General features: G+C 40.9%; 2 protein-coding genes across 4 annotated transcripts in view; one reads left to right on the top strand and one right to left on the bottom strand.

The window, feature by feature from the left end:
* Positions 1-7,510, bottom strand: part of LOC116514748 (WASH complex subunit 2C-like) — a 51,367-nt gene extending 43,857 nt beyond the window's left edge. For all 3 annotated transcript variants that reach the window (XM_032226433.1, XM_032226434.1, XM_032226435.1), the window contains exons 1-3: positions 7,239-7,510; positions 5,682-5,846; positions 4,452-4,517 (exon numbers count right to left, since the gene is read on the bottom strand). In XM_032226433.1, the coding sequence (XP_032082324.1) occupies positions 4,452-4,517; positions 5,682-5,846; positions 7,239-7,412 (405 nt within the window). In that variant the 5' untranslated portion in view covers positions 7,413-7,510. The remainder of the gene's footprint in view (positions 1-4,451; positions 4,518-5,681; positions 5,847-7,238) is intronic.
* Positions 7,511-10,581: 3,071 nt separating this feature from the next.
* On the top strand, positions 10,582-19,491 carry MSMB (microseminoprotein beta). The gene is made up of 4 exons (XM_032227050.1): positions 10,582-10,699; positions 14,135-14,222; positions 16,627-16,729; positions 18,624-19,491. The coding sequence occupies exons 1-4, from the start codon at positions 10,682-10,684 to the stop codon at positions 18,751-18,753; spliced, it is 339 nt and encodes a 112-aa protein (XP_032082941.1). The 5' UTR covers positions 10,582-10,681; the 3' UTR covers positions 18,754-19,491.
* Positions 19,492-20,168: the final 677 nt, after the last annotated feature.

Raw genomic sequence — 20,168 nt, 5'->3', positions numbered from 1 at the left:
GTGCCCCTGGAAGTGGAGGGTGACGACTTCAAGTTAATATTTGGTTTTGAGGCCATTTCAAAATTTGTCTGCCTGCAGTTAATAAAACTCTATTGCCTAAATATGCAGCTTTAAGTAAAGAGGCTTTTATTTTGAAGTTTAAGGCTTGGCAAAAGTTTCAGTGAGTAAACATTGTAACAAGACCGTTCAACAGATTCGTCACCATTTAACTTCCAAATAAGCAAAGTTAATGAAGGAGTAAAATTCTTCTATTGTGAAACCAAAACATATGATAAGCTATCTCTTTTGTTTTGAATTCTTTTGAAGTCTTGTGAGAATTAGCAAAAAGTGTTCGTTATTACCGGAGAAACCAGCCTGCTCGGCGCCATTTTAAAAGCCTCTGAGTAAATAATTTTTCGGAGGAGAAAAAGAGAAGAAGCTAAAATGTTGATAAGCAATTATTGTCCTCGCAGTAAACGGATTCAGCTCGTGATAAGATTAAATCAAACAAAACTTAGAGCAGAGTGGGAGAGACCTACTTTGTCCTGCACAAGGCAGTTTGAAGTTCCCAGCATGGACAGCCGTTCTGCCTTGGGCTAGCCCCCCTTTCCTTGCAAGCACAAAAGCTGCAAAAATCGAAGAGCATTTGCCAGCAAAACAGTTTCTTCTTTCCCTCTTGCCTGAAGGATAAGAAAACCTGATAAGACGTCAGATGGAAGATCCTCTAAACAGGTACGTAGCCAGGAATTCGGAGGCAGCTGATTTTTTGCTGCCTTCACCAGTAGGCTCCTCCCAGGAAGTCCACTCTGGAAGCCTCTTAAAGGCTATGCTCGGCCATTTTGGTGAAGGGGCGGGGCTTCAGGAGGCACAAAATGCTGTATTCAGTGTATAAGACGCACCCAGATTTTCAGCCTCTTTTTTGAGGGAAAAACCTGTGTCTTATACTCCAAAAAATACGGTATTTATCCTGGGTCATATGATCACCTTATGTGACCTTCTAGCAAGCAAAGTCAATAGCGAAGCCAGGCTCATGATTAACAATCATGTTACTAACTTAACAACTGGCAGTGATTCACTTAACAACTGTAGGAATAAAGGTCATAAAATGGGACAAAATTCACTTAACTATCTTGCTTAACAACAGAAATTTTGGGCCCAATTGTGGTAATGTCAAAGAGTATGTGTACTGTTCAAGGTAGGCCAAACATGTATATTAATTTTACTTATATTATAAGGTTGTAATAAAGGGAATTTTGCAGGTCTGTAGGTGTTCCCCCCCTCTGCACACTTTTATCTTTACGAGAACGAGGGAGGGTCTTGTTATATTCAAAATACAACTAACAATGCTAATACAGAACAAGTTTTAACGTTAGTCAGAATGTGAAAAAGGGAAGGAGAATTAACCAAAGAAAATATTAAGATTGAATTTTACATAATAGAGGCAATAATAGTTCTCACAGTGTCTGCCAAGTAATAGGGAATTCCTTTGGTTTCGTGCTTCTGTTGCCTGTACCTTTTACAAAAACTTTAGAATGATGTCCACTATACAGCTCAGAGACTAGACATGCTGTTGTCAATCATTCTTTCAGGGAAATCAATCTACAGATAATCTGACAAACCCATCCTTGTCAAGCTGGTGTCGAGCTAAAAATTCATGTGAGCACAACTCTGAAAGACGAAGTCCTTCTTTGGGCCACCCCTGGATTGCTGTGTTAGCCAAGATCAAGCCACATATGATAGCACTCGCAATACAATCTGACTTGGTGTTCAACAGCAGCATTAGGAGTCCAGAGCCACCTAAGATCCAGTGAACTGGCAACGCGAGTGAATATTGAAGGCTGAAAGAATTATCCCATTACCGTATTTTTCAGAGTATAAGGTGCTCCGGAATATAAGACACACCTTAGTTTTGGGGGAGGAAAATAAGAAAAATAAATTCTGCCTCTGCCTACCAGCATCCATTGGCATTCATCTGGCAAGCGTCCTTAGCAAACCGCCTGGTCAGCTTCAGCACATCAGCCTGATTCAGTACAAGCAGCTGATTGGCGAGTCGATCGGCCTCCCCCCCCCCAAAATCAGCTGTTCCCAGAGGTGAACTTTAGCAAGGGGTTCACTGGTTGTCAGTTTGTGCATTGGGGCTGATATGCAGCTTAAAAAACACAGCTGGTCATCAGAGGGCGCTCCAGTGGGTATGGCAGGCAAAGCATGGAACTGGCCAGACAAGGCAGCAGCTGTTCCGGGTTGCCATTTTAGCCTCAGCACCTCCAGTTTTCAGCTACCGAACGCTCCATTTGAGACCCGTTCAAGGGAGAGAGATAAAAAACGTGATGCGCAGCGGCCAAAAATGTGATGCATGGACTCGGCGAATGTGCTCTGGCGATCCCCGCAGCCTTGAATGGGTCTGAAACACGATGCACGGAGGCCAAAGGGTGGGGGTGGGCGGAACTGCATTCAGTGTATAAGACTCACCCAAATTTTCACTCTCTTTTAGGGGGGGAAGTGTGACTTATACTCCGAAAAATATGGTAACTAGTATTTAATATTACTCTATAAAGATGTAGTGAAAGACTGAGCCCATAGGCAAATCTCTCTCTCCTCCTAGAAGCTCTCTGGATTTTCATACCTTGATAAGGCCTCCTATTTTAAGACAGTTTAGTAATTCTTGTACCATCACATACTTTCCTCATCATGCCTCTATTTCCTATTCCCAAGAAAGGAATAGAAAGAGATAGGACATATACAATCCATCCTATTTTTCTGATTATTAAAAGGTCAAAATATAAAACAAGACAATGCCACGTTCTGGCTGTACAGCATAAAGAAATGCAATCAGAGCATTCACTCCTTTCTCCTTTCCTTGATAGACAAACCAATCTCATAAATTAAAAAAAACATTAAAAGAAAATGTAAAATATAACATCTCCTTTCAATTTTCAATTAAAAAACACAAACATTCAGTGGAGGAGAGGACAACTTGCAAAACTGTTCAAGTTATTGGTAACTTAAATAAACAGAAGAAAAATTCTGGAAAATGTTCTACTCAATGACCTGATAGTACTGTATACACTCTGTCCAGAATATTATAGATCACAAGTGAAGAGTACAAAATATTAAAGAGCAAGAATATTCCACAGAATAAAAGGCTGCATCTTTGGGGACATCACAATGCGTAAAACGTTGGATTTGTAAACAACTCCTTAACTTGTGGAGAGAAAATTTAGATTTCAGTACAACACAGAAACAAATGAGGATCCTAGTGCAATTAAGTGCATTGCCTATTTTTGTAAAAACAGAAACTCTTCAAACAAAGCAGGCACTGTGGAGAGTGAAGTCACTTTTTCCCAGCCTTGGTCCAGTGATTTTGTTGGGTGTTTTGTCCACAGATTAAAACAACCATTTTTTCAATCTCCAGCAGAGAGAGGATTTCTGGTAATCTCACTCTGTGCATGACTCAGCGCAAAGGCCACTCTCTTGGGGATGTGTGTATGATTGAGCCTGCCTGCAAACTATGATTCGTCGCACAGTCAGCCAGATTGAGTTTGGCAATTTTGTCCATCTATCACAGTGATGGCTAACCTTGTCCAGACTGAGTGCCCAAAGTCCGTGCAAACCCCTAAAATGCAATGCACACGCACCCCGCCCCTGTGCATGCATGCCCCCCTCACATGCCCCCTGCGTGCACGCACGGACCCTGAGCATGCACGCGCAGCCCCCCACATGCGCACACAGCCCCCCCACGTGTCCCACCCCTATGCATGCACGACAGAGACCCAAAGACCACTGGTTGGTGGGAGGCGCATGCGCATGCACGGTGAAGCTGAGCTCAGGCAACGGCTCACATGCCCACAGAGAGGGCGCTGTGTGCCACTTCTGCCATAGGTTTGCCATCACTGACCTATGAAGTCCTTCCCAAGGTGTAGGATAGGCAGATGGGGATATTTGATGATGTTATTATTATTTGTTAAATGTATCTGCCGCCTATCTCACTGCTACTCTAGGCAGCTTGCAACAATAAAAAGAAATGAAAAGTGTGAACAGAAATAAGACACAGAACAATCAAATAAACAATGAAAGAGGACACAACAAGAAACACAACTAATATGATGATCAAAAAGAAAGATGGACAGGTAGAGTATAGAGAACATGGCAGGGACTGGCATCTGTCATCAACCCAGCAGCCACCTCCAGTGTAGAACTTTCCCATTTGGACCTCAGGCCAGCTGGCTTTTATATTATATTTTTATATAATTTATATTTATATTATTTATAAAATATAATTTATATTTATATTATTTATAAATATGCATACTATTTATAAATATTTATATTATCTATAAATATTGGTTACATTCACAACAATGAAGGACAACATTCTGATTAAAGTGCGTGCTTCTGCTTGTTTGTATTCTTACAGCATTTTAAACAGACTGGATTTTACCCAAAAGGACATTATTTTTACGTATTAAACTTGCCTGTTCTAATTTGTCTCCTCCTTCAGTTTTGGATACAAGTTCATCCATTTCATCATCATAAACTCTCTATAAATATAAACAAAGTAATTCAAATGAAGATTTGGATACAAGTTCATCTATTTCATCATCATAAATGCTCTATAAATATAAACAAAGTAATTCAAATGAAGATTTGGATACAAGTTCATAATCATCAAGTGTTTATAAACAAATAATTTCAAATAATACTTAATGGCAATTACACCTACTATTCATGTGCCAGAGAAATAGCAGGAAAGTGATGTCCTTCAGTTTTGAGGAAACCTTGCCCAGGTCTGGCCAGATCTGACAATGACTGTTGGGAGGTCCAACTTGTCACTGGAAGGTGACCAAAGATTACTCCTTTATCTCACTCTCCAGGTTACTGATTATAGCCTGCTCACTAACAAGGTATAACTAATGAATGTGGAGTAAACGCTTTCTCTAAAACACCAACTCACCTTGATCGCACTGTTTTCAATTCCTTGTTAGCTTGTGCACATCTGAGTTTGAGTGGGATTCATCTGTCATTTCTACTGTGGCTCCTCAAAATCCCTTAATCCCACTGTCATGGCCATGACTTTATGCATAATCAATTATTTTGCTGGGCTGTAATCCCTCACCAGTAGGGTCAAATGAGATGGCCTGACTCTGAGGCTCTATGCATTCATGGATATACACGTGAAGCATGGAGGTGATAGCATGGAGCCAGAGCCAGTGGGAGACCACTCAGCCCAGAGAGAAGAAAATCTGATTAATTTTTAAACAGAGCCAGTTTGGTTAGTAGTTGAGGTGCTAGACTAGAAACCGGGAGACTGAGTTCTAGTCTTCTCTTAGGCATGGAAGCTGACAGATTATTTTGGGCCAATCCTGTCAGGAAATTGGCCAATCAGAAAATGATTCATGCCAGGAAATTGAATTTAACATGGGTTAGTGCATGATTTTCAACAGGATGATTCTCACAATAATAATGGCTCCACTAATAATAAACTGGTTTGTTTAACCCTTTAACTTTCAATTATTTGATATGCAGGTATTTTAAGTTGTATAAAAAGTTTTGCAATAATTAAAGATGCATTGTATGAAAAATTAACAGAACTATTGTAAATAAACAAATAACATGTTAAATTGCAACTTCTTTTAGATCGCTTTTCCTTATCAGAGCTGAAATCTGCCATTAATCTTTCTCCATTCATAACGCAACATACTTACATTTTCAATGAACTGCATATTTGAAAGCATGAGGAAACCGTTGAAGACATTATGCAGGCGACAATCTACACTTTTAGTTTCATGAATCAGTCTGTCCATCTGCTTCTTTATTTCATGGGTCCTGGAGATGGTTTGCTGGGAGAATTCTTGCAGAAACTGCAAAAGCTGCCAAAAATGTGTTTGTACAGAATTTAAATTGCAGTGTAGAAGGAGGGAGAGATGGTGGGCAGGTGGGACTATAAAAGCACTGCCATGTTAAGTTTGAAAATATATGGATCATCAAACCTATGTTTTTAATTTACGAAGCCTTTGGATGCGTTTCCAGAAAGTCATAACATAATATGAAGAGACGAATCAATAACTAACAAAGGGGCCTAAAGAAACGATGGATGGAAACTAATCATGGAGGGAAGCAACCTGGAATTGAGGAGAAACTTCCTAACAGTGAGAACAATTTACCAGTGGAATGGCTTGCCTCTAGAAATTATAGGTGCTTCATCACTGGAGGTTTTTAAGAAGAGACTGGACAGCCACTTTTCTCAAATTGTACAGGTAGTCCTCAACTTACAACAGTTCACTTAGTGACCGTTCAAAGTTACAACGGCACTGTAAAAAGTGACTTATGACCACTTTTCATGCTTATGACCATTGCAGCATTCCCATGGTAACATGACTTATATTCAGATGCTTGATAACTGGCTTATATTTATGACAATCGCGGTATCTTGGGGTCATCTGAGCCCCTTTTGCCACCTTCTGACAGGCAAAGCTAATGGGGAAGCCAGATTCCCTTAACAATTTCCTAATTTAACGACCACAGCAATTCACTTGCATGGCAAGAAAGGTGGTAAAACGGGGCAAAAACTCACTTTACAAATTTCTCACTTAGCAACGTACATGTTGGGCTCAATCACAGCCGTAAAGTGAAAATTACCTGTACAGGGTCTCTTGCTTGAGCAAAGGGGGGGGGGGGGTGTTTGACTAGAGGACCTCGAAGGTCCTTCTATTCTGATTGATTGAACCATCCTATGGAGCGACCAGCAACCTAACTGAACATCTCCTTTCTAAGTCGCCAGGGCAAGGAAACCTCCCCCTCAGCGAAAGGAAGCTGCCCGGGGAAATCGGGGCATTGAAGTCGAGCTGGAACGCTCTTCCCTGCAGCCGCCCATAACCTGGACCTTGGTTCAGTGCTCCCCACCACCCTACAGTATAGAGCATGCTTCTCCAAACTTGGCAACCTTAAGACTTTTGGACTTCAACTCCCAGAATTCCCCAGCAAGACATGGCTGCCTGAGGGATTCTGGGAGTTGAAGTCCACAAGTCTTAAAATTGCCCCCTGGTATACAGTATAGAATTATTGAAGAAACCCACATTATTCTGTGAAATATCCCGAATTAATGTATATAATGCAGTCATGATTTTATTAAAGTAAAACTATTACAGAATAAAAATAAATAGTCGTTAAACCTTTGCGGTAGCAAAACAAAAAGCACCGGGTTAATTGTGTCCAGCTAGACAGCTGCAAGCCCAGCCCAAGCCCAAGCCGCCTGTCCTTACCCCCGCGTCGGCCGCTAGGGACCAGGTCTGGCTCCTGGAGCGAATCTCTTCCAGGGACCAGGCGCGCTCCCAAAGCAGCAGCGCCACCGCCGCCGCCGCCTCCTTCGTGGCTCCGGCTCCGGAGGAAGCCTCCGTGTCATCCGAGGCGGAGGAGGACGAGGTGGGAGAAGACATCGCCGCTCCGGCAGAAGAAGCGCTCTCCCTCTTTCTCTCCCGCCCCCCACCCTCCCCTCTCTCTCTCTCTCTCTCTCTCAAAAGCCGCGGCAATGGCGTCCGTCAGCTGACGCTTCCCACGTGACCCGCGCCTCGGAAGCGCCCTAAAACGGGCTGCCCCGACGGCCTGTCAAGTGATTTTTCGGCCGGAGCCGCTTCCGCCAGCGCTTCAGGACTGGCGGAAAGGCGACGGACGAGGAAAAGAGCCCGGGAAAGGATAGAATGGGGATGGAGAAAGGAACGGGGCAGGAGATAGGATGGGATGGGATTAGGACTGGATAGAATAGGTTAGGATAGGATAGGATAGATTGGGATAAGATAAGATAAAATAGATTGGGACAGGATAGAATAGGTTGGGGTTGGGGTTGGATAAAATAGATTAGGATAGGATACATTGGCATTGGGATAAGATAAAATAGATTGGGATAGGATAGGTTGGGGTTGGATAAAATAGATTAGGATAGGATACATTGGCTTTGGGATAAGATAAAATAGATTGGGATAGGATAGGTTGGGGTTGGATAAAATAGATTAGGATAGGATAGAATAGGTTGGCATTGGGATAAGATAAGGTAGATTAGGATAGAATAGATTAGAATAGGATAGGATAGGAAACTTTATTTTCACTTTGAATGTAAACTAATCAGCATAGATTAAAATGAAATTTTGTTGCATATAGCTCTCAAGGTTACAAAGCCCCAGTTGGGGGTTGTCCAGTGGCAGTAACAATAGAATTACCATGTTTTCTTATATTTCAAGAAGAGGGATGATTAATAGGGAAAAACCAAAGGATGCTTTTTTTTCAAGAGTTCAACTGGACCTTCTCATTTTTTTTCTTCTTCAGCTCTGACTGGATTGTGAGGAATGGAAGGATTTATATTCCTTGCTGGTTGTTTGCATTCTTTTGGAGAGTTGTTGAGGCCACCTGTCCTCAGGATGACCTGAGTAGTGCTTCTTGGATGAGAAATGGAACATCTTTAAAGAAAAACAAAGAAAGTCCAGTTGCCTCTTAAAAAAGCACCTTTGGGACAACCATGACCTGGATGAAAATAGACAATAGGGTTGAACAATCCTCTGCATTCTCCCCTCCCGATTCCTATATTCCTTTGAGTTTTCTAGGTTGAAAGATGACAGTGTCATAATTTGGCAGCACAATATTCCCTCTTGGGATGAGGGGAGATCCCAAAGACCCAAATCTCAAGTAGAATAACCCAACCTGCTTTCCATTCTCATCCCTGAACAGAACCTTAGGTATATTGCTATCTGTAGGAAGTCTAATAATCTTTTTAATGCCTGACCAGATCTTTAAAAACGGAGAGATCTGTTTGACACAATATGCTATATAGCAATAACAGAACAACAGAGTTAGAAGGGACCTAAGGGGTCTTCTAGTCTGACCCCCTGCCCAAGCGGGAAATCCTATTCCATTTCAGACAAGGGGCTATCCAGATTCTTCTTAAAAGCCTCCAGTAATGCAGCATCCACCACTGTGAGGGCAAGCTGTTCCACTGGCTAATTGTTCTCACTGTATAGGAAATTTCTCCTTAGTTCTAGGTTTGATCTCCTTGATTAGTTTCTATCTGTTTCTTCTTTTTTGGCCTTCAGGAGTTTTGGAGAATAGCTTGATTCCCTCTTCTTTGTGGCAACCCCTTAGATATTGGAACACTGCTATCATGTCCTTCTCTTCATTAAACTAGACCAGGGCTGTCAAACCTGTGGCCTGTGAGCTGGATGTGTCATGTGCTGGCTATGGCCGCACCCAGTTTAGTGAAGGGGAAAAAAGTTGTGATACATCATATGATAGCAATAGCAATAGCAGTTAGACTTATATACCGCTTCATAGGGCTTTCAGCCTTCTCTAAGCAGTTTACAGAGTCAGCATATCACCCCCATAGTCTGGGTCCTCATTTCACCCACCTCGGAAGGATGGAAGGCTGAGTCAACCTTGAGCCGGTGAGATTAGAACCGCTGAACTGCAGATAACAGTCAGCTGAAGTGGCCTGCAGTACTGCACTCTAACCACTGCGCCACCTCGGCTCTTGATGACGCCATGATGATGTGTGTTTGACATCAGTAAATTAGACATACCCAGTTTTTCATTTATAAAAAATTAAAAAGTAAACTTTTTAAAAAGGGAGGAAAAAAAAATCTGTTCTGAACTCCATATAGGCATTAGGAAAGGCATCCAGCTGGTAAATTGCTCAGCTTCATCCATTTGCCCCAACTCTACCCCAAATAGGGAGTATAGGATCTTAAAAAGGGAGGTGCTTTTTGATGGACAAATGTTATGTTGAACCCCAATTAAATACTGGGATAAGACCATTTAATTTACAATTTATTTGGAACTTCCCAAGATAAAAAGGATTCTGGTTTTACAAGAGAGAGGGGAGGGGGGAGGGAGGGAGAGAAACATAAACACTCATCTCTTTTTATAGTTTGCACAACAAAGTAAAAGTCAATTGGTTTAGGAACAATCATTTGCCCAGTTACATCATGAAAAATTAAACATCCAATAATGTTAACAAAAGAATTGAAAAGCACATTGTATTAAAAGTATCAAAAGTAAAATGTTAGCATGGGAAAAGACAAGAGGTGGGTTTCTGCCAGTTTGCCCTGAATCGGGTGAACCAACAGTGGTGGCGGGGGGAGGCTCTGCCCACCCACCTGGATGCGAGCGCGCACGCATGCGCTAAAGTAAATAATAAAATAGTAAAATAAATTGGAACCCACCACTGGAAAAGACATCATGGGTCCCATAGAATTTGTTGTGAATGGATATAATTTCAGCTAAGTTGAAACTTCTTAACATGCACAATTGAAAAAGAAAGCCTTTGTTATTCAGCCTGAGAAAGTTCTTACCTTGCAATTAGTTACAGGAAGTTGGTTACTAAAGGAAAACTTGAACATTCCATTCCTATAAGGTTATGCTCAAAATGTGAGCTAAATGAAAGAAAGCAATCCCACATTAATTTGCCAGTGCAACAGTAATACAAAAGCAGCAGATTGTTCCATTGCTGCCTTATCTTCTTTGCTGGCTGCTCATATATTCAGGAATTGTCTTGGTCCATCAGTTGTCCTAGACTCCTCCCTAATCAGATAGTCTCCCCTGATCAGGTAAAAGAGAAAGACCATTCAGAAGTAATCTTATCAAGTGCTTCAGTCCCTTCCTGCCACCTTATGTTTGCTTGTGGTTCGCTGCTGTGAGTTGGCAGAGGGGAAATGAATGAGCAATGCTTTGGGAAATAAAGGTAAGTGCTTTATCTCTTCAAGGTGTTGCCTCAAGGTCACCCAGCTGGGAGAAGGAAAGGGACCACTTTCCAGACTACACTTGGACTGACCATTAGGAAAACATCTTGCCTGATCCTGATTGGTTATGCTGGGGTGGGCAATGAGAGACTGTTAAGTAAAGGAAAAGAAAAACTTAGGGATTTTGGCGCATGATTTTCAGTGCTGGCTTTGCACACCTTCAATATACTTCTTAATCTCTAATAAACTACACCTTTCTCAACAAATAGAGCCAAGAATCATTTTCATCTAAAGTTGTGGCAGGTCCAACACAATCTTTATTTGTTGGGCTCAAGGTTACTTAGGACGAACCCATGATTATGAGCATTACTTAACACAACCCTGAGGACAGGATGATTAAAGTCATCCAACACAAACTTAAGGATTCCAACACCACGCCTGATAGCTGCTTGCAGAAGGAACCTACTGCATAGAAGGATAGCTGGTATGCTAATTGGTTGGGGTTTTTTGGTGACTTTGAACAACATGCTCACTATGACAATACGTTTTCCAAAAGTATATCTAGCTTAATGATACTCTGGTTATCTAATATTTGATATGAAAAACAAAATGATTTCTCAGTGTTTGAGCCAGATATGAATCTGATCAAGGAGAAGTGGTTCTCTGATTAGGTTGAATACTGCTCTGAAAGTCTGCTACTTTAATGTTGTTGTTTTTTTTAAAAAATCTGTGACTAATTATGGATTTAAGTGGCTCTCTGATATTTGGTGAGAAATTATCCATAGATTTGGCCAACGATATTCAGAACATAGGGAGTTGGAGCAAAAACCTCTCTAGTTCACAGGCTGGTTTACCAGATGGACTTGGAGAGTTCACCAAACAAGTTAGGGGGGTAATGTTCCAGGTAACCAACACTGAATCCAGTCTGCTTTTAATTGATGAGCTTTGGAATCAGTGATCTAGAAACAAAACATTTTATTGTGGTGACTATTTCCCTCCGAAAAATGAATTGCACACGAAACAATGAAGGCCCTGCATGGGATCATTTGGTATTCATTCCCCATGACCTATTTTACCTTGTAGCAGGTCAGTGGAACAAAACACATTGTCACATATGTCCTTTTGTACATAATGCTTTGATGAATTGCTGGCATACAGACCCCCCGTTTGGCTCAAAGTAGAATGAGAGCTGCAGTAATCTGGACTTTGTAAAGGAACACCAGTGATCAATTCTCATAATCAATTGGCCAAGCATTTAGTTCCAGAAATTTTGGAATTTCTCTCCAAAGTCACCTCTCCTGAGCAGTGACTAGGACAAATTAGCAAATTTGTCAGTTGTCAAACTCTGCTCACATGGCAGTACATACATAATGCATACATTTGCATCCACTTATAAATTTGCAGAACAGTGCCTGCAAATTCTCAGAGCAACCTATGAAAAGTAGATGATTCCCTTATGGTAAGTGCCTAGAGGATTCTTTTGTTTCTGCTCCTGTCTCATGAATACCCTGAATGTAGAATATTTAGTTGGAAGTAACGCAAAAAAGATTTGGTTATGATATTCTGGCTTACATCTTTTTAGTTTGGCAATGCTTAACCCTTTTCAGGCTGACAGCCGGTCTGATTCCTAGAACATCTCCAAAAAATAAATAGAGATAAGGCAATAACTGTTGTGGCCTGCCAGCAGCCAGTGGAGCTGGCAGCAGATTCAGATAGTGAGGAGGTTGGGGAGGAATATGGGCCAGTCCTGGAGTCTGGAGAAGGCTCTGAGGAGAGCCCTGTGTTGGAGGCAAAGTGGGGGCCAGGAACGTATGCCAGTTATCAGCTGCCTTCAGAGTCACATCAGTGAAGCAGACGAACAGCTGGAGTCTGTTTCCAGTGTGTGCATGCACAGAGTTGCCAGTCGAAGAGAACAGCTAAAGAACAGGGGTCAACTTGGGAATAAGGCCACAGGTGGACAATGAATGTCCCCTCCCAGAGGAAATAAAAGATGAGTGAAAGGGGAGGGGAGTTTGCAGGAGACAATTAGTTTGCTAAATTGGTTTGTGACTCTCTGAGACTCCTTGCCAAGTTTTGCATATATTGGCCTGGCAACAGTTTAAGCCAGATAAGGTCTGTGACTATAAATCCTCCCTTGAAAGAATTTGTTGGATGTGAATGAGAAAAATTCACAGTAAAACAATAAAAGGAGTTTTTGTTGGGACAAGGAGTTTGCTTCATGCTCTTGGGAAGCCGAGATCAGAACAATAACATAAAATAAAACAGGAATCATATTCAAAATTAAGCTAATTGAAATTGCCCCCCCCCCTTCTCAAAAATAGCTTTAAATGTTTGAAGTGTTTTAGGGTGTCCACAAACAGTTCCTAAAGACAGGATGGAGGATTTTTCTACACCAACTAGATACAGTAAACCTAGAGCTGGGCTTTGTCCCAACAGAAGGATAGACAACCTATGAGGAGTGCTAGAGAGGGGAAAGCAGAAGGATCCAGACAAGGTGAATGTCTGATAAGCAGGAAGAGATGCAGGGTGGGGAGTTCTGGGTGCTGGACCAAAATTAAGGCTGGAAAGAGATGGGGACTGGAAATGGTTAGGCCTTGCACCCAGTACTTACCAGCTTTCTCCGAGGAAGCCACCATACTATCTTCCCTTGCTGCTCAGTTCCAGAATCGCTAAGGAAGGAAAGAGAGAATATCCGTGTTCTTTTTTGAAAGCTCCAGAGGCGACCCAGAAGGGAAGAATGGTGGTCCTGAGGTCAGGCTCATGTGCACCTTTGGCTGGAGGGATCCAAATCCTAAGGGAAGGATTGTGGCCAATTTATTTATTTGTTTTATTATTTTATTTTTATTTATTAGTTTGTCAAACATGTTCAGGGTAGCAGGTATAAGTATGAACATGGACCTGAACAAAGGAAATGAATGCAAGTAAATAGGGACAGTAGGACAGGGATGGTAGGCACGCTGGTGCGCTTATGCACGCCCCCTTTACGGACCTCTTAAGAATGGGGTGAGGTCCACGGTAGAGAGTTTGAGGTTGAAGCTGTGAGGGTTTGAGGATGTAACAACGGAGTCAGATAGAGCATTCCAGGCAATGTTGCTGAAGTCGTATTTTCTGCAGTCGAGTTTGGAGCGATTTACCTTGATTTTCTATCAATTGTTTGCCCATGTATTATTGTAGTTGAAGCTGAAGTAGTCATTTACAGGTAGGACGTTGTAGCAGACAATTTTGTGTCCTATGCTTAGCCCAAAATTTCGAGCCTGGTGGCATAAGGGATTCTATTGTGAGCAGAGGAGTGGATTTTTGCATTTTCCTGCAAGAATTGTGCAATACCTAATGTTCAAATGCAACTCCTGGGTTAACAGGTTTTGCCTTCAGTAATATCCACCATAATTACCCACTAAATTTAACTTTTATTGCTTTCCTGTTGTTGTTCTTTACAGAGGCATATTCTGGTTTTCCTTCTGATCCTTGCCCTTTTAAGAAACTTATGTGACGCTCAATGTTCTGTGAAACCAGTTGGTAAAAAGGGTAAGAATTTTGTTTTGTGTTCAAAAGAAAAGAAAAAAAATTGAAATAGTGCTAATTATGGTTATCCAGAGTCTCCTAATGTTTTTTTTTCAAAATGCAAAATAAAGCAGCATCCAAAGAAGGAAGGCAAAGTCCGATTTCAATTTGATGAAAATAATATCACACAATTTCACTGTACAAATCATATATTATAACATACAAATTTAATGCAATATTTTACTATAGTTGATTAAGATTTTTAAAAAATAGAATCTCGGTACCGTATATACTCGAGTATAGGCCGACCCGAATATAAGCCGAGGCACCTAATTTTACCACAAAAAAACTGGAAAAGTTATTGACTCGAGTATAAGCCTAGGGTGGGAAATGCAGCAGCTACCGGTAAATTTCAAAAATAAAAATAGATACCAATAATGTTTTTGAATATTTATTTCAAAGAAAAACAGTAAACTAGCGGTGTATTCAATGAAATACTTCACTCACCTCATGATGATGATGTCCCGCTGTGATGATGATGTCCCGTGCAGCCGCGGGAGCGATGTCCCGCCTCCTATGACACACGGCACAGTGATTCCTATCATTGGATCACTGTACCAGAGGAGGTGGGACATCGCTATGTGGCTGCTTGCCATAACAAGGAGGAGGTGGGACATCGTTGCAGAGCGGCAGGAGGGGGAGGAAGGGGAATCGTAAGACAGCCCTGCATTACATTAGAACGTGAGGAGGGGGGATGGTGCGGTGCGCGCTGCGCGGCAAACTGACACAGAGGGAGGGGAAACTCACAGGGGCACTGGGCCATTCACGAGTGTCACCCAGCGGCATGGCCCCGCCCCTTTTTCTCCTCCATTTCGGGCAAATTTTTCACTGACTCGAGTATAAGCCGAGGCGGCTTTTTTCAGCCCAAAAAGTGGGCTGAAAAACTAGGCTTATACTCGAGTATATACAGTAATTAGAATGGCCTATTACATTAAATCATTCAATTCTACATCTAAATACCAATACATTCCTGCATAAAAATATGTATTTTTGAAATTGGTTTAAAATTCTGATAAAAGTGTTTTGCAACCTGAAGACTCATAGAAGTGGATCCTTAGTGATGCTTCCTGAGTGATCAGAACAATCTGTAACAATAAAGCATAATGTTCTCTGAAGCTCTCTGGGAGCGGTCTTTCCTTGGTTCAGTTAATTCCTCCCACTCTGCCTAAAATAGTCCCTTTTGAAAACCTGTGAGGTGTTTGAGCTGTTGACTTTTTCTTCCTTTTCAAAGCAAAAATGCCCTATCCAGGAATAAAGATGTAATTTTAAGATGTTATAGAAAGAAGAAGCAGGGTTAAAAGAGGGTTCTATAGTACAGGTAGTGCTCGACTTACGACCACAATTCAGCCCAAAATGTCTGTTGTCAAGTGAGACATGTGTTAAATGAGTTTTGCCTCATTTTATGACATCCTTGCCACAGCTGTTAAGTAAATCACTGCAGGTGTTAAATTAGGAACACGGTCACTAAGTGAATCTGGTTTCCCCATTGAGCATTTGTCAGAAGTTCGCAAAAGGTGATCACATGACCCTTGGATACTGCAGCCATCATAAATATGAGTCAAAGTCTGAATTTTGATCCTGTGACCATGGAGAGGCTGCAATGGTCATAAGTGTAAAAAAAGTTGTAACTTTGAACAGTCACTAAATGAATTCCGCATGCGCTCCCATTTTGGCAGTACCAAAAAGGTTAGCCAACATTGATTATATCTCTTTCTCTATCTCTATCTCTATCTCTATCTCTATCTCTATCTCTATCTCTATCTCTATCTCTATCTCTATCTCTATCTCTATCTCTATCTCTATCTCTATCTCTATCTCTATCTCTATCTCTATCTCTATCTCTATCTCTATATCATATCTGTCTGTCTGTCTGTCTGTCTGTCTGTCTGTCCGTCCGTCCATCCATCCATCCATCCATCCATCCATCCATCCATCCACTATTTAAAGTTATCTGTCATTTTATTGAGCAGTTTTTGAGTTCAGACAATAGCTTTTCTGAGCCACTAATGGAATTGGCAGCATGCAAGTATATAATTAAAATCTATCAATGAATCTATTTGGTTTTAAATCAAGGCTCTCACTAATAATATTACTTTGACTGTCACAACTATAATCAATGTGAGTGAATTGAACATGTGGTAGGAAATTCTATGTGGACCTTCCAGAATTGAACAGGGTGCTTGTAAAGTTTGTGATAAAGGAAACTCTAGAAACAAATTGTTTCTGTGCTGATTACATGATAAGAGAACATGAAAAAGACTTGGCCACTTTATGAAAAATTGTCCGCTCAAATTCACTGAAAAGTTGCTGGGATCATATCCAGAAATTCAGAATTAGTCCTAAATTGTTTGTGTTCTGCATCTTGCAGGCTGCTTTCATGATGGAAAATGGTACCGTGCTCCAGCTGTTTGGAAAACAAACAACTGCCAAAGATGTGAATGTAAACCCCAAAAATTAATATGCTGCAGCCTGTAAGTTCAAGCGTTCAACTCTCTCGGATTTGCTGAATTGTTATGTTTAAATTCTTAGATGACTGTAAACCTCCTCTGAAGTTGCTATATTTTGAATGTCCATTCACCTCACTCAAAAGACACCAGCTTTGTACAGAGGTGGGCTTCAAAAATCTCAATAATGGGTTCTCTGCCTGATTGCTGGGTGGGCATGACCATGGTGGGCATGGTCTAGTCAGCCTCCTGCACCACGATGGGGTGTGTTTTCACCCTCCCCAGACTCTGGAAGCTTTCCTTGAGCCCCTTGGAAGGGCGAAAACTGCCTCCCCCTGTCTCTGGAGGCCCTCCGGAGACTGGAAACAGGCCCATTTCCAGCCTTCTGGAACTTCCGGAAGGCGCATTTCCTCCCCCCTTCCACAAGCTGCTGCGGGGGCCCTGCACTTACCTCACAACTAAATGGGCCAAATGGAGACTCCTGGGAGGGGAGAGGCAGAGTGGGCAGGGCCAGCCAGTGGTGGGATTTGGAGGTTCTCCAAACCAGCCATAACGTTAGCTATGGGTTCTCCTGAACCCGGGCAAACCGTGCCAGCCCACCCCTGGCTTTGTGTGGCACTTTCAACTCTATATACATAGATATATGCTCTGCATCTATGTCTATATATCTATATCTTTGTACCTATATCTATATTTCCATGAGAATGGTTAACAAATCCTGGTAATGCAAGATCCTGGCTGGCACAGAAACTTACTCAGGCATGGCATCTAGTCAAGGTGGTCGTAGGATAGAATTTACTTTGTCAAATACATGAAGCACTTCCCTTCATGTATATAGATTGTATGTGAAAGCTTTGGGGGCAGTTCATGTTGCTGTTTTTTTTTAAAGTAATGGCGAGAATATTGTCCTTGACCTTCTTGTTCTAAAGACCTTCCAAATCTTCCTGTTTGACTCTCAAGTGTCTGCAACTATTGATCTACATAAATCATCTTTTGGGTTGTTGACTCTAGACCAGAGGTCCCCAAACCCTGGTTCATGGATTGGCACTGGTCCGTGGCATGCCAGAAACCGGGTTGCGCAAACAAGCAAAGCCCCATCCATGGGATTCAGGCAGCATGGAAAACCACGCCCCCTCCAGTCTGTGGAAGAAACTCTCTTCATGGTACCGGTGCTGGTACCCAAGAGATGGGGACCGTGGATCTAGGCCAACCTGTGTCCGGAATTCGTCATTTATTTATGCTTGCAAAATTATTTATTTTTATTTATTTGTTAAATGTATTTGCCACCTATCTCAGTAGCTCAAACTTTTAAGAATAATAAAATTCAGGTTTTAATAAAAGTTAAATTAAGTTAATAAACTCTAACGTTGCTTAGATCATTATACTGTCCTCTCATAAAGATCTAAGCAATTTTAGATTTTATTAATGTAAATTAACTTTTATTAAACCTGCATTTTAGAATAGCTTGACTTGCTCTTCTTTGTGGCAATCCCTGAGATATTGGAAGACTGCTATCATGTCCCCCCTAGTCCTTCTTTCTATTAAACTAGACATACCGAGTTCCTGCAACTGTTCTTCATATGTTTTAGTTTCCAGTCCTCCAATCCTCTTTGTTGCTCTTCTCTGTACTCTTTCTAGAGTCTCCACATCTTTTTTACATCGTGGTGACCAAAACTGCATGCAGTTTAATTGTAATTGAATGATTAAGAACTTACTTCAGAATCCTCTTCATTAGAGAATGCAGTACTGCATTCTAACCAGTGATAGTCTTCAGTTTGAGCATCTGAGCACCATAAGTGTTGTGTACCAACAGTCAGTCTATCTTGCAAGTTCATTGGAGTCTTAGACAATTTCTTTAATGTACTGGTAATTTTAATATCCTTTATGCAACATGGCCTGAATATCTGTCTTATTTATTTAGAGTTTTCAGACCTATCAACTATGATAAGAAGAAATGCATTGCCATGTTTCACCGCAAAAGTTGCACCATCCGTGTGGTGAAGAAGAATGATCCTGCAGAAAATTGCCAAGTCTTTGCTGGGGTTGGTTAAAAGTTAACCAACCCATTAAAAGTTTGTACTCCAAGATATTTTTGGGGAAATCTGGTATTTTTTCTTTCTCCTATTCCCAATCTTGATCTCAAGTATTCCATCTCTGTTACTAAACAAAATTTACTTACAACAATTTTGTAGTTCTGAGGATGACCAAGTTCAAGACTGAAAAATTGTTGTTCCAGTCACATAAGACAATACATGTTTAATGGATTCTTACTATATGAATGCATTACATTGATTATATTACTATAATGTTGCCTTCATAAAACTGTTAGAACAGGCCCAGTATTTAAGATTCCTACTACAAAAATGTGTATTTTGGAAAAATGAGACCTTGGCCTAAATTTAATGAAAGTTTAAACTGAATTTTAAAGTATGTATGTTAAGAGGAAGTTTTAAAAAATGTATTAGAATGTTTTGATTTTTAAAAATGTTTTAACAAAAACTTAGTGTTTTAAAATGGATGGAAAAAAGAAGTATTTTTCTCTTTTGAGGTTAAAGCATCTGAAAGAATACAGTGAATATTGTTAATATAAATTGTGATAGTTTATAAAGATTATTAAGGGCAAATAGAAATATATACTATTTCAACAGTAAGGAAGATAAAGCAGAAATTGTTAAGTTGATTGTTCTGTTCAAAGAGGAGAATGTATTGATGTTTTTCTGCTTGTGATAAAAAAAATGAAACTTTGATTTTGGCTATGCTGATAGATTTGTTGTTATAGAAATGGCTAGTTATATACTAATGCGTAAAAGTAAAAAGTTGAGGCTGTGATGTTATATTGTACTGTGCTAAAAAGAGTCGGAAGTCAAAGCCTTTATCTTTCTTCCAATGGACCTCATATTTTCTTTCCCCCTTTCATTTTTATTTCTTTAATTTCCTATTTTTCTTTGTACTTTATACATTGATAAACCAATAAAAGTCATAAACGTCAAACAGTCATAACTGTTACTAAATGTAGATGTAGCTGTAGTCATAACCATAACCATATTCAAATCATAATGTACACCTAGTACCCAGGCTAACACTAGCCCTAGCCCAAGCCCTTAGTCTAACACTAACCTTAACCCCTAACCCTAAGCCATTAACAAAAACACTGACGGTTTTTGGGCTGATAGGATCTCCAGCATACCCAATCTGTTGAATCAGATTGGATAGGTAGAAACTTTTTGAAAAAGATAGTATTTGGGGTAACCCAGTCCCAAGGCATGTAGGTCTTTAAAGGTGACAACCAACACCTTGAGTACGCCTGGAAACAACACGGCAGCCAGTGCAGCTCATGGACTAGTGCAGTGATGGTTATCCTTTTTCTCTTTGCATGCCAAAATCGTGCATATGCAACAGCACACGTGCACATGTGACAGAACATGTCAACATGCCCACACCCATAATGCAATGCACCCTGCCCCCT

The sequence above is a fragment of the Thamnophis elegans genome, chromosome 11 (assembly GCF_009769535.1).
Source record: "Thamnophis elegans isolate rThaEle1 chromosome 11, rThaEle1.pri, whole genome shotgun sequence".
NCBI lineage: Eukaryota > Metazoa > Chordata > Lepidosauria > Squamata > Colubridae > Thamnophis > Thamnophis elegans.
The sequence above is the reverse complement of the archived record's forward strand: the minus strand, read 5'-3'. Positions and strand labels throughout refer to the sequence as shown.